The sequence below is a fragment of the Choloepus didactylus genome, chromosome 3 (assembly GCF_015220235.1).
Source record: "Choloepus didactylus isolate mChoDid1 chromosome 3, mChoDid1.pri, whole genome shotgun sequence".
NCBI classification, from domain to species: Eukaryota; Metazoa; Chordata; class Mammalia; order Pilosa; family Megalonychidae; genus Choloepus; species Choloepus didactylus.
Genome location: NC_051309.1, coordinates 52,108,126 through 52,123,604, shown reverse-complemented (window position 1 = coordinate 52,123,604; position 15,479 = coordinate 52,108,126). Strand labels below are relative to the sequence as shown.

Genomic DNA, 15,479 nt, shown 5'->3' with positions numbered 1-15,479 from the left:
GAATATGCCATAATTTGTTTATCCATTCAGCTATTGATGGGCATTTACTTCCAACTTTTGGCTATTGTGAATAATGCCGCTATAAGCACTGGTTCCTTGATTTCAGTTCTTTTGGGTATTTATCAAGAAGTGAGATTGCCAGATTATGTGGTAATTCTAATTTCAACTTTCTGCCAAGATACATCATTTTACAGTGCCACCAGCAATGCATAATGTGCCTATTTCTCCTTATCCTTGCCAACACTCCTTATTTTCACGTTTTTTTTTTTTAATTAATAGCCATCCTACTGGATATGAAGTGGAATCTCATTGTGGTTTTAATTTGCATTTCCCTGATGACAAAAAGTGTTGATGCTTATTAGCCATTTGTATATACTCTTTGGAGAAATGTCTTTTCAAGTCCTTTCCCTGTTTTTTAATCAGGCTGTCTTTTTGATGTGGAGTTATAGCAGTTCTGTAAAAAACCCTTATTGGATATATGGTTAGCATTAATTTCTCCCATTCTATAGATTGTCTTTTCACTTACTTGATAGTGCCCTCAAATAGACAAAAATTTTAAATTTTGAAGAAGTCCGTTTAAACTATTTTTCTTTGGTTGCATGTGCTTTTGGTTTGTATCTAGGAAATCACTACCAAATCCAAGGTAAATCAAGGTTCCCCCCTTTGATTTCTTGTAGGAGTTTTATGTTTTTAGCTCTTATGTTTAGGTCTTTGATTCATTTATAGTTAATTATATATATCTGCTGTGAGTTAAAGTTTTAACTTCATTTTTTTTTTTCTGCAAATGAATATCCAGTTTTCCCAACACTATTTGTGAAGAAACTGTTCTTTCCCAGTTAATATACCTTGGCACCCTTGTCCAAACTCAGTTGGCTGTAGATGTATGAGTTTATTTCTTAACTCTCAATTCTATCTCATTGGTCAATATGCCTGTCTTTATCCTAGAACCACACTGTTTTGATTGTTGTGGGCTTGTAGTAAGTTTTGAAATCAGGAAGTATGATATCTCCAACTTGGTTCTTCCTTTGTAATATTGATTTGGCTATTTGGGACCCCTTGCAATTCCATATGAATTCCAGGATCAGCTTTTCCATTTCTGTAAAATAGTCTGCTAGGATTTTGATAGGTATTGTGTTGAATCTGTAAGACAATATTATTAAGATGTCTGTACTACCCACAGTGATCCACAGATTCAATGCAAGACCTATCAAAATTCCTATTATTTTATCCTCTACAGACTTCAAAGCATAACAAAGATTCTGTTTAGTGGCTAATATTCTCCTGGTTTCTAACTCTTCCCTGTGCATGACATAAAACCTGTCCTCACACATCTCCATCAGTATCCACATTACAGCACAGTGATTTTAGTCAGAATCTCAGAACTGGCACCACCACTTGCTATTGTGTGTCTTTGGGCAAGTCACTTATCCTCCTGAGTTTTAGTTTCTTTATTTGCAAAATGGGAAGAATAATTCCTACCATCTAGGCTCTTACTCTGATTTGTAATTTCTTTATTTGAGCATTTTTCTTAGGCTCCTCAGCAAAAGCAGAATCAGTGTCTTTTTCCTTTTCATATTTCTACAATGACTAGTAATGGAGGCAGACATTGCTGTAGTTGCTGAATTAAATTGGAAAGAAAAAAGACCCTAGATGCGAGGGTAATGGATTATTAGTGTCTGATTGGAATCTTAGGCTGAGAAGAATTCCGGGGAGTATCTGAGCTCCCTGTGAGAGAATGCTGGGGTTGATCTCCGATATTTGCCAAGATGATTGAATTAGTGATCGGCTGCTAGCAGTGTGTATTTATTTACTACTGATCATAGAGATATAGTTTAGGCTAGGGTTGCCAGACTTAACAAATAAAAATGCAGGGCACCCAGTTAAATTTGAATTATTTAATTAATATATTTAATTAATTGCATCTGCATTTGTTTATTAGATAAAAGAAAAATATTGCATGGGACATACTTAGAATACTAAAAAGTTGTTTGTTGTTAATCTGAAATAAAGTATAAGTATCTAAATTCATACCTCTTCCTTTAATTACATTTCCCTAATAATTTGGCCATCCTTAAGAGTTTTTAATTTAATATGTAATGGAGGCTTTTCAGTGGGAAAAGCAGCATTGCTAAGTTCAGGACTGTGTAATTAGCCACTCCTGCAGGTGGCTATTGGTATGACACAGACTTTAAAAAAAAAACTGTATTAATTTTTAATTTCACAGTTAATAAGTGAATATAGTTTTAAAATAACAAGCCAACATTATAAATAATGCCAAAGTTCTGATTTGCTATTACCCCCAAAACCAATCTCTTTCCCAAAAGTAACCATTATCAATACACTTACATATACATATCAAAATATATGGTATTTTTTGTGGATTTAATTTACCTAAATCTTATACTTCATGAATTGTTCTGCAACTTTTATTTGTCTTTCATTTGTCAACAATATGTTTTGGCAATCTTTTCATAATTTAAAATGTTGGTGAAGAGAAATCCCTACTCTGCTGATGGGTGTGTAAATTGGTACATCCTCCTTTCAGGACAATTTGCTGTATCTACTGAAAGATGCACATATTTGGGGACCCAGTAATTCCACAGCTTGGTATCTACCTTGGAGAAATATTCTTACTTGTGTACAAAAATGACTGTTTGTGAGTTCCTGTTTGTGAGTATTGCTGTATTAGGGGCATGGCTAAACAAACTGGAATAGCAATACTATACAATACTTTGCAGCAATGAAAAAGAATGAAATCAGTATATTTTTTAATAGCTGTGTTTTTAACCCAGTTACTATGATGTCCCAATGATCACTTAAGTGCCCCTTTCCTCTTTGAAAAGATTTTGGGGCATAAAATATTTTAAGCTACTTGCCTTGTAAAGTCAGGATCTTATTTAGTATTAGCATACAGACATTTTTGTTGTATGTTGAAATAAAAACCTGTTTTTTTCTTCTTTAAACAATTTAATCAGTAAAATGAATTCAATTTCCCCCAATGTCCTTGAGATTTTAAAAGGATTGTTGCCACAATAATGCCACAGATGTACCAAGCATTTTAATTTTTGCTTTGTCTTTTGTTGTAGGAATGAAGGCTTAATCCCAAGCAACTACGTGACTGAAAACAAACCAACCAATTTAGAAATATATGAGTAAGTCTCCTCCAAAATATGCCCCATGGTTAATCTCTGAAAGTCAGGTACATTTTGGCAGCCTATAAGTTTAGATACTGTTTTGGAGTCATAAAAGGAAAAGAAAGTAACACATTTGTCGGCTTTAGCAATGAAGAGATCTTTGATCCTTATCATGGTTGATTCAGAAACTTCTTTTTCTTAAACTTACTTTTGTTTTGTTTTGCATGGTTACTTTTTTTAAAAAACAGGGACAGAGTGAAAACAAACACTTATTTGACAGTTGTTCTACTATATATGCACTAAGTAGAAAATTAACTATTTTAAAAATGGAATTAAATATTCAATAAGTAGTAATTTGAGCTTAGTACGTATTTTGGCCTATGTTTTGACATGTTTTAAAAATAGCTCAAGATGAGAACCAGGCTAATGCTGCGATTTGGAAGAGCCTGTAGCATGTTCACTAGAGTTCTGCTCAGAAATCTATTTTTATTACAGTTATGATTTGGAAGATGGAGAAGATCTTAGCTATCACTTATCCAGCCCCTCAATCTGCAGATAAGAAACTAAGATTGGGAGATTAATTTATAGGTAAAGAATGACAAAGCTGGGGCTAGTTCTATGTCTTTTATAAATTCAAGTTTGCAGTTTGAGCATGTGGTAAGGGATCCCCCCTCCTACCTCCCATTAAGAACTTGCTTTGTGATTAACATATGCTTCTAGTAGGGGGTGGTAGGTGATGTGAAGTAAGGCTTTATGACGGGCTTCCCGGAGAAACAGCAAATGTAAGCCGAATGAGACAGAGCCCCTTTGGCTACTGCTTTAAGCCCACCTGGAGGTCAGTCTTTGCACATCATCACATCTCCCCCAACCAAATCCAATCCCAAAAGCATTGGTGAGTAATGTAGACTTTATTAGAAGGAAGAAGGAGAAGACCATGTGGCACATGACATAGCTACATAACTTTCTCAGACTTCTCCATCAGATATTTCTGGTCTTTCTCCCAAATTTCACTCCTCAGCTCCATCGAAGGGTCTGGCTCCTCCCTCTTCTCTCCTCCCTTCCTCAGCTGGTCATGTCCCTCTATTGACTGTTGATTCTGTTATCCACTCAGGAAAACAAAGCCCTCAGATGACTGAACCACCTTCCTTAGAAAACTGTTCTACAGCCCTGTCCTGCTACTCAAGCATGCCCCATGGGGGTCTCCCCTCCAACCCTAGCTAAAGCTGCCTAACAAAAATGGGTCCCTTTGAAGGGCAGGTCAGGGGAGATTTTGTATGGAAGAAAAATTAGAAAAAGAAGCCTTTTTTTTCCCATATCAGTAGCCCAATGTGGATTTTCCTGGAGATTTAAGTAATCATATGTCCAAGTATCTAGTATTCACTAACAGTTCTTGTTAGTGAATGGATGCACACTAACCATCATGTTACTTTTTTTTTCCTTGCATTGTTAATTAATTTGCTCACTGCTTTTCCTGTCTAGACATTTACCTAGCTTTGGACTCTGGCTATAACAATTTGTTCATACTGTAGGTACAGGATCATTTTGAATTATAGCACTTTGGGGTTAGAACAGCCATTTCATTTCATTGGGCCTTGATTATGCATCTTTCTAAAAGTCATCCTCTTTAATGACTCCAAGTAGGGGAAGACTAAGTTTTAATTTTATGGCTGTTCTTTTTAAAAAACTGGCTTATTGAAATACAGATATAGTAATTATCATTATTAATCACTAACATTTATTGATCACTAACCAGCGTACCAGTTACTGTTCTAATCACTGTACGGAACTATTGTCCTATGTTGAAGTACTGTAGTGTGGGCTTAGACATCAGAGGAAACTGGGTTCAAACCCTGGTACCACCACCAATTGTGGTTCTGGGCTGAGTTACTTAATGTCTCTAAAATGCAGAATTATCTGGAAAATGAGGACAATTATACCTATCTCACCTAGTACATAGTAATTGCTCAATACATTCTAGCAATTATTTTTATTTCCTTGAACTGTGAAATTGATAGGAAAGATATTTACAGTGTGGGCCACCTTGCCTATTAGTACAGGTTTACTAAATCCCATAGTTATTTCAGCCCCCAGATTCACTTCATTTGTTCTTCTGTTTTTATTACATGCTGATGATGTAGCAGACATTAATTGTGCAAGGTGCTTGTTTCAGTTTGGTAAAGCTGCCAGAATGCAATATACAAGAAATGGGTTGGCTTTTACAAGGGGGATTTATTAGCTTACAAGTTTACAGTTCAAAGGCTGTGAAAATGTCCAAATTAAGGCATCAACAGGACAATACCTTCTTTGAAGGTCAGATATCGGCCAGCTTGGACTCCTCTGTAAGAGAGCCAGGCACATGATGACGTCTGCTGGTCCTTCTCTCCCAGGTTTTTTTGCTTCAGCTTCTGGCTTCAGTGGCTTCCTCTTTGATTTCTGTGGGTCCTCTCTTAGCTTCTCTGGGGCTTTCCTCTAAACTTCTCTGGGTGTTTCTCTACAAACTTCTTTTAATTTCATCTCTCTGATTTTGTATATGATTTATCCTCTTATAAAGGACTTCAGAAAGAGGATTATCACCCACCTTGAATGAGGTGGGTTATATCTTAACTGAAATAACCTAATCAAAAGGTCCTACCTGCACTAGGTCTGTACCCACAGGAATGGGTTAGAAGAATGTGGCCTTTCTGGGGTGCATAACAGCTTCAAACTACCACAGTCCTGAAGATACAACATGGAATAGATAGAAGTAATCAATCCAGGCTTTCATGGAACTTAGAAAATTTCATGGGGAAACAGACATTAAACAAACCCCAATTCACAAATAGATAACTCTAAATTGTGGTGTTCTGAAAGAATAGTATATAATACTGTGGGAGAAAACAATAGGGAAGGGGAGGTAATTTAGATGGGAGGTGGCCGGTTGGGGAAGACCTTTCTGAGGAAGTGATTTGAGGCCAGAAGGTGGTAGGAATTAGCTAGGGGTCAACGGTGGAAGGAATTGTGCATCAACATGGGCTTTTTATGTCTCAGGCCTGGCTCTCCCACATTGTTATTCAATGCATGGTTGCATATGCATTCTTCCTTCCACTGTCTAAAATAAATATAGAAGTATTTATGGCTATGTTGGTTTTAAATTAATACCCAAATAATCAACATTACAATGCAAAAAACTGGTGTTGATTAAGCTTCCAATTCAAGTTGTAAATCTTGATATACTATTTATAAATCTATTAAAATAAGAACAATCACTTTAATTCAAACTCAACATATTAAACATCCTAAATAATAAGTCCTATTTATAAACTCAGTTAATTAAATTTCCCAAAACATTTAACTTGCATGAATAAACTGCATAAATTCAATTTTCTTTTTAGGAACTTCAAATACCTGGCAGCAAATTTTACAGTTGTTAGCAGCTCCTTCTTAAGTCCTTAAACAATCCTGAAAATCTAATAAATTAAACTTATAAATGAGGTAAATCAAATTTTATTAAATGTTCTAATATTATTTTTTAAATTAGTCAAATTCCCTTCAAATAAGAAGTTTAAAATCAATGATGCACTTAAAATCAGAATAAAAAAGTCTAATATAGCAGATTCTTTTAAAATTATAGATACATTAAATACCAGACACATGAGTATTCCGAACTTTGCAGAAGTGTTCATGATCTGAGTTTGATTGATCTCAGTATCTCTACCCTAAATCCTTAATCTTCTTGGGGATTAGAAAGCCACCTGATAAGGTGCAGTGGGCTTTCTAGGTTAAAAATTCAAGACTGCAATACTGTTACTTACTGATCAGAAATCTAAGATTTGGACCTGAGACTTACATATATAGAGGATATTTCTACTCATCCACAGCTGATGTGCTGGGTTTGTTTTGTTTTGTTTGTTTTCTTTTTTTAATGTCAATGGAAGTCCCTCCCAACTCTGTATTTTCATTTTTCATTTAGTATTAGTTTTGCAGTCAGAGTTGCCGGGGCATAAGAGTGACAGCTTTACCGATTTTTTTTTTTAAACTCTTCTAACTTTTACCAATCTGATTTAAAAAGATGAAACTCTGAAATACCACTTCCCCAAACTCCCCTAAGTTGTATTCACCCAATCTCTTTCCTGCTGATGGAATTCTGCATTATTTTAAAGGTCATCCCATGGATACTGAATTTATCCATCACATACTTCTGTTTCTTTGGTTACTGTTACTTTGTAGTCATTCTACTAACATCCCTGCTGAATGCATTTTAAAAATTTATATTTAAATAAAATTAACATATTTATTTATTTATCACTGTAATCAATGAACACAAAACAACAAATGTAGCAACAACATGATACCAAGTGAAAAGCAGTACTTTAAAAAATACAATTTAAGTTAGCTGTTCTCTTTTTGAGCATCACTAGGGAGTGGGAGCCCCATTAAATTGGTCCCCTGTGTCTTTAGCACTGCCCCATCTATTTTGAAAGACTTTCTTCTCCTTTCTACAGCAAGAGATCTCAGACTCATCTGGAAATTCCCTCTCCAATATGAATATTCATTAAAAAGTACTGAGTGATGGTTCATAGTCTAATGCCACAGTTGCTCTTGTTACCACTAATGATGAATACTCAAATTACTTTATCTAAATCACCTATAATCAGTCCCTGTTCTGATTTTTTTAAAGTTCATTTTCAGTTTGAGGATATGAGTATTTTAATACCTGACCATAGTAATTTAGTGGCCGCTTTCCACTACAGGAGATTAGGAGAAGCCCACAGGATGAGATGGGTGGAACAATGCAGGTAGTTAGTTCCACCCTCAAAGTCAGGGATAAGAGTTCCATTTAATCACCACCTGGCTCTCCCATTGTTATTCAATGCATGGTTGCATATGCATTCTTCCTTCCACTGTCCGTGAAAACCGTATTTCTGGTCATATTAAATCAACCCCTTTTAAAAAAATCTTGTTATGAAATGAAGGATTTTCAATTTTTATTTTTTCTCTTTATCCTACCACTTTTTCCTCTGTCATGTGCATTTGCTCTTATGGACTAGGTATAGTCATATCAATAAGTTTAAATGTTTATCTATATGTTTAAATTAAAATATTTCTTAATTATGTTTAGTGTTTATAGTTCCGACATTCTAGAAGTATTAAGTGACATGTTTCAGACAGAGGAAGCAGCATGATCTGAAGCACGAAAGGGTTTGGTGAATTTGAGGAAGTTAAATCTCCTGGTGTGGCTGGAACTTAGTGATTGAGGGAGAGTGATGAGAGAGATGAAGTAGGAGAGGGTTTGGGGGGCAGGATCATGAACTGGTTGTTTCATTTGCTCTATTAAATTACTAACTCTACTATGAGTTAGCATATTTAGGAAAGTCAAATAAGTTACAATGAGTTTTCATTTTATGAAATTTAACATAGCACATATAAAAGCAAAAGCAAACAAACACGAAATTCCTGAGAGGAAAAAAAAAATAAAAGAGATGTGGGTATTTTTTTAGTTAATCATCAAAGCTCTGTAAAGCAATTGCTGAAAATGATGGCTTCTCAACCATATATCTTTTGTGGCAATTTACTGGAAATTAAATCATTCAAAATTATTTACTTTGTGTGAGTTAGAAAGTTGAACTGAGATGTGAAAGAACAAATTAGATATTAATTGGAATTAATAAAGCTGTTAAACTAATTTACAAATAATAATGTATTATTGTTTGTAGGAATTTTAAAAAGCCACTTAACTTTCTAGTCAGTTCTGGAGTATGCTCTTAAAATGAAGGAAATATAGCCTTTTTATGTGAAAAAAAAGAAGATAAAATTTAAAATTCATTTTTCTCACTTTACAGATGGTACCATAGAAACATTACCAGAAATCAGGCAGAACGTCTATTGAAACAAGAGGTAATTCAGTTTGTTCATGAATAAATCTGAATAGTTTCAAAATTTCTGCAGGAGGTATATTTCAAAGATTTTAACCAAACAAAAGTTTTATTACTTCCTGTTCTTTTTAGTTCTAAAATGTTATTACAACTTCTTCTCTATTACGCATTTCTGAAAAGTTGTAAATCAGGTGTCTTTGTAGCAAATAATGTTTTCCATAGACTTTCATCATAATTTCAGAAATGTGGTTCTGATTTCACTTCCAATGTCCTGAGACTCCTTTGTTCATTCCAAAGTGCATTTTGCTCGTAGAGTCTATATTTGATGTTCCTTTATAAAGTTCACAAGGTAGTCAAATAAACACTCTATCCTCATGCGCTTAGCTAAAGCTCATTAACACCACAAACATATAAAATAACATAGCGCTTCCCTTTCTTTGTTCTTTGGCTAAGAATAAAGGGGAAGAGGAAGGTAGACAAAATCTCAACGTCAGATCAAAATGGCTCATTTAAGTCAAAACAAAACAAAACTGCAAATGGTTTAAATTTCCAAGTGACGGTAAATATTAACTGTGGTTCAGTGTAGAGTCAGAACTAGAAACTAGATAAGAGGTATGTGTGTCATTATGCACTGCTGTAGGGTATTGAGGAAATCTAAAAGTGTGAATGAGAATGAATCAGTTCAGTAACTAAAAATCCAATGTTGGTAATGGCTCAGGACACAGGGAAGGCCCATCTCACAGCAAGGGACAGGGGACAGGGACCCATCCTCAGGTGGTAGGGGGGATGGAGCTGGGAGGACAGGCCTGGCTGCACCTGCTTGGAAGATATTGAATATGGCAGGCAAAATGTGGTATCTCCCTGGCATGGCAATAGCATGTGGGCTTCTGTGAAATACTAGTTGGTCCAACATGGAGAAATAAGATGTAATGACAGTCAGGCTGAACAGAGGAGAGTCCAGAGGGAGGTGCGTAGTAAGCAAGTTGGTCACAGGGAGCATCCCCCAAATCACTGGGCTGAGCAGGTTTTGCATCAGGTTTTCTGCATCTGAAAGGATGCCACAATAAGGGGAGGGTCTGATCTCCCTACAGAGACCAGGAACATGGACTTGTATAACAAATTCCCACATGCCCACAGCCCAGATTAACAGATAATAAAATTTGACTCTTGCATTTTTTTAAAGAAATAAAACATTGCAAGACAGTTGGAGCCTATCCCCTGGTTTTTTTCATCCTCTCCCACTTCCCGGATACAATAATGATTAGAAGGGTGTGTTTCCATTTTGTTCATGTGTTTATACTTTTTTCATATATGTCCATATGTATGCCCATGAATAATCTATACTGTTGTTTTATGTGTTTTAATTTTTACATAAAAGGGATCATATATCTTGATTTTTTATTAAACGTTTCTAAACTCCATCTATGTAAGTACATATAGATCAAATACATTATTTTAACTGCTGTGAGGTATTTCATTGTGTAAGTATAGCAAATGTATCTATTTCACTATTGATAAACATTCAAATTGTTTCTAACCTGTTGCTATTTCAAACAGTGCCGCAACAACCGTCCTTGTAAATGTCATCTTGCATACAAGTGTGAGAGTTTCTTTAGGTTACTATCCAGAAGTGAAATTATTTGGTCACAGAGTATGTGAATACTAAACATTATTAGATATTTCCAAATCATGATTCAAAATTAGTGTACTAATTTACACTCTTACAGGGAATGAGATCAACTAGTTCCCTACGTTCTTGCCAACAGTTGGTAGTTTCACAATTTTTCCCCCAATTCATTGTTTGTGAAGTTGTGAGTGTGTGTGTGTGTGTGTGTGTGTACATGGATTTTCTTGATTACCAATGAGATTGAACATCTTTTCATGTATCTTTGGCCACTTGGGGTTCCTCTTCTGTGACACACCTATTAAAATCTTTTGCTTATTTCTGTATAGAGTGTTTGCCCTTTTAACTTATTAATATGTATTTTTAAAGAATATTATCTGTATCACTCTTTTGTAAGTTATGTGTTCTTCCAGTTTGTGGCTTTAAAACTACTTTATCCTGTTTTCTTTTTTCACACATTTAAAAAATAACATAATTGAATTTCTCGATATATTTCTTTATGACTTAATGTGTTTTGTTTAGTATGAGGCAGTCTTCTCTATCTTTAGGTCATAAAGGTATTTTATATTTTCATTTATTTATTTTTTTAAATTTGCTTTTCACATCTAGGTGTTTATTCTGCCTGAAAAGTGTGTGTATATGTGCACATTTGTGCACATGTTCATGTATATATGTGATAAGGATCTAGTTTTAATTACGGTGTTTGAATAATTTATTGATCCCAGAGCCATTTATTAATAGTCCATATTTCCTATTGATTTATAATGTCTCTTCTGTTCCCTTTTATTTGTGGGTCTATTTTGAGGTTTTATTATTCTGCTTTTACAGAGTATGTCTATTCTTAAGCCCACAACTCACTATTTTTAATTGCTAGAAATAGGAACTGTATCCTCACAGCTAGTAGGGTAAGTCCTCCTCTCCTTATTCTACCTCAAAATTTTCTGGATATTCATGGCTCTTTAATCTACCATATATTTTCTGGATCAGTTTGTGAAAAATCCACAAAAACTCAGTTGGCATTTTGATAGAAGTTTCATTGGTATCATATTTTAATTTGGAGAGAAATTAGGTTATGATCGAATTTTTCCATCTGTATGGTATGTATCTCATTTTCTTTAGACCTTCTTTTATGTCCATTAATAAAGTTTAATAGTTTTTTTCATGGATGTCCTTTGTTAGATTTATCTCCAGGGATGTGTGTGGTGTGTGTATATGTACGTGTATGTAATGAAAAAATACACACATATTTTCTTATATATCTTAAAAATATATTTTTCTAATTTATGTATTTTCTATTTTTTATTTTAAAAATATACCTGGGTTCAACCCTGTTTGTTCATGAGTCATTTACAAATATATTGCGGGATTTGGTTTCCTAATATTTTACTTAGAATTTATGCTATTATGTTCACAAGAGAGTCTGGCTTGTAATTTTCCATTCTCTCTGTCTGGTTTTGGTATAAAGGTTATACTAGAATTATAAAATGAGTTGGGTGTTCTACCCTTTTCACTGTGGTGGAATAGTTTATATTGGATAGGAATTATTAGTTCTTTGAAGGTTAGGTATCTTTCTCTAAGAGTCTGGATCTGCTGTTTTTTAAATAGGTAGACATTGACAACTGATTTAATTTGCTTTTCTTTTTGAGACAAGTTCAATAATTCATATTTAGCTGGAGGATTGCCTATTTCATATTTGTTTTCAAATATATGTATAAGTTACTCATTGCAGTATCTTTTTTTAAAAATTTTTAACTTTATTGAAAAATTAAAACAAACAACAAAAAAATCCCACAACATTTCAAACAAAACAAAGCAAAAGATTAAGGAAAATGAATAACCTAAAATAACTACTTTGCTTCCAACATGTTCCTACCATACCCCAAGAAAATTAATAAACCATATCCAAGCAAAGTAATAAGAAAAACAAAGAATCTAAAATAACTACATTGCTTCCAACATGTTCTTACCATATCCCAAGAAAATTAGCAAACCGTAATCAAAGGCATAAGAAAAACCAAATAACCTAAAATAACTACATTGAAGCTAATTTTTTTAATGCAATAGCTTTTTTTTACTTTATCAAAAAAATTTAAAAAAACCAATTCAAACAAAACAAAACAAAAGAATAAGAAAAACAACCTAAAATAACTGTATTGCTTTGAACATGTCCTTACCATACCCCAAGAAAATTAACAAAACCCTAACAAAACAAAGGAATAAGAAAAACAAATAATGTAAAATAACTACAGTGCTTCCAACATGATCCTCCCATACCCAAGAAAGTTTGCAAACCATAATCATTCCTGAGCATTCCCACAGCATTGAGATTACCCTCAGTAGCTTATCTGTTCTTATTAAATTATTGTTCCCCCTTCACTAGTTGCTGTCTATCTCTAGGTCCCCTACATTCTACAATATAAAATATTTATTTTACGTTTTTCACAGACTTCACATTAGTGGAAACATACAATCTCTCTCTTTTTGTGTCTGGCTTTTTTCACTCATTATTACGTATTCAAGGTTCATCCATGTTGTCATATGTTTCACAAGCTCGTTCCTTCTTACTGCTGCTCATCGCAATATCTTATAATTTTTTTTACCTAATATTTAAATAGTATGTTCATATGGTTCAAAAATTGAAAGGTTTTTGAAATTCTCTTGCATCCTTGTCCCCAAGTAACCCAGTTTTCCTTCCCATAGACAAATTGCTATGATTAATTTATTTTGTGTTCACTCAGAAATATTTAATGTATACACAAGCAAATACAAATATATTTTCTTTTGTTGTTGTTTTCGAACAAATGGAGGCGTATTATATAGACTCTTCTGCACATTTCTTTTTTCATTTAATGTATATTGGGAATCTTTCCATATCAGTACCCAAAAAGTATCCTCATTCATTTTATAGCTGCATAGTATTCCTCAGTTTGTATGTATCACAATGTATTGAAATTATTAAATTTTCAATAGTATAAATTCTTTTGCTACTAAAGCACTCGTATTCTCTTTGTTGCTGTAAATAACATGTACACACATCTTTTCCCATTTATGTGAATATATTTGTAGGATAAATCCCCAAAGGCAGAAATGATGGGCCAAAGGGAATGTTTATTTCTAATTTTGATAGATATTAAAATGCTCTCTATAGGAACTGTATCAATTTATATGCCTACCAGAAATGTAAGAGACTGCCCATTTTCCTACATCCTTTCCAGCACAGTGTTTTTTGAAACATTCCAGAGATCTTTGTTCTCTGGAATCTCAGCTCAGTGTGCATTTAATTTGCGTTTCTCTTACTCTGGGAAGGTTAAGTATCCTGTTATATGCTAAACGTATGTTTGTATTTCCTCTTCTGTGAACTGTCTGGTAATAATCTTTCCATAAATTTCTATTAGATTTGTGTTGTTTTTTCTCACAATTTGTAGGACTTATTTAAGTATATTAAGGAAATTAGCCCTCTGTGAAATGTGGCAATATTTTTTGCCAAGTTTTTGATTGTCTTATGGCTACTTTTGGTTTTATGCTATGAATAATATTTGAGACTTATGTTTGAATTTATCAAACAAATTGTAAGGTTTGTATCAGGTTAGACTTGCCTTCCCTACTCTAAGGTTATTTAAAAAACAAACAAACAAACCCATGTTTCTTGATTAGTGATTTTAATTTTTACATTTTGATCTTTGATCCCATTGTAATTTTTCCTGATGTAAGAAGGTAGGTATTGATCTGACTTTGTTTTTTCTAGATGGTTATCAAATGTCCATCTTTGATGCATTGATTTGAAATGCCACTTTTATCATGAACAAAATTCCCCTATATATTGTATCAATTGTGGTCTTTCTACTCAGTTTCATTGCTCGGCCTGTGTATTCATATACTACTACTATACTGTTTTAAATACTGAGGCTTAATCTGGTGTGTCTAGCCTCCCTCATTCTCTTCTTTTTGAGAAACATTCTGGATATTGGGCTTTTTTGTGGGGGGAAGGGGAGCTCCATATGAACATCAGAATCACTTTTCCTAGTTTAAAAGAATTTCCTTTTGGTTGAATTAGTTTACTGATTAATTTAGGGAAAATCATTCAGACATTAAAAATCAGTGCAGTTTGGGGAACGTTTTTTTTCTGGGATCCATATATTGATTGCTTATATAGAGAAAATTAAAATTAGTTCCCTACTTCACTCAAAATAAGTTTTATTAGTTGGATTGAAGAACTGAAAGAGAAAAGCAAAAGCTTTTGTATTCTTTAAGAACATTTTAAAGTTTTCTTCATATAGTTCTTGCACAGTCATTTTTAAATTTATTTTTTGGTATTTTAATCTTTTTTGTTGCTATTATAAATGGGGATATCCTGTTTTTGCTTATTGATTTCTGTGCATTAATTTCGTAGCTGGCAATTTGGGTGAATTCTGACATTTTTTTGTAGTAATTTTTTCAGTTGTTTCTCTTAGGTGTTACCAGTGGTTGACAATGTTGATTTCAATTCCTCTTTTACAATTTTAATTATAGTACTTCTAATTTTTGCCTCTCATTTAATTGTATTGGCCAGTATCTCCCGAACACTGTTAAATACTAGAGCTGACAAAGGGTGTTTCTTGCTGACTTTAGTTGGAATGATTTTCACATGGACTTGGGACTGAAGTAAATAAGTGCTATTATGTGAAGAAAATGCACATCTATTCCTATTTTATTGAGAATTTTAAAAAATTGATGCTAGAAGTTGAATGTTGTCAAATGCTTTTCAGCATCTATGGAGACAGTCGTGATTTTTTTCCTCCTCAGATCTATTCATATGGTAAATTATATCATTTTTTAGATATTTTGCATTTTTACTTGAATTATTTAAGTTAGATAAAAGAGACTTTAAAA

The 15,479-nt window shown here is 33.7% G+C and overlaps 1 protein-coding gene across 5 annotated transcripts in view; it reads left to right on the top strand.

The window, feature by feature from the left end:
- TXK (TXK tyrosine kinase) overlaps positions 1-15,479 on the top strand; it is a 79,773-nt gene that overhangs the window by 15,158 nt on the left and 49,136 nt on the right. For all 5 annotated transcript variants that reach the window (XM_037829753.1, XM_037829749.1, XM_037829750.1 and 2 more), the window contains 2 exons: positions 3,087-3,152; positions 8,954-9,008. In XM_037829753.1, coding sequence (XP_037685681.1) covers positions 3,087-3,152; positions 8,954-9,008 — 121 coding nt within the window. The remainder of the gene's footprint in view (positions 1-3,086; positions 3,153-8,953; positions 9,009-15,479) is intronic.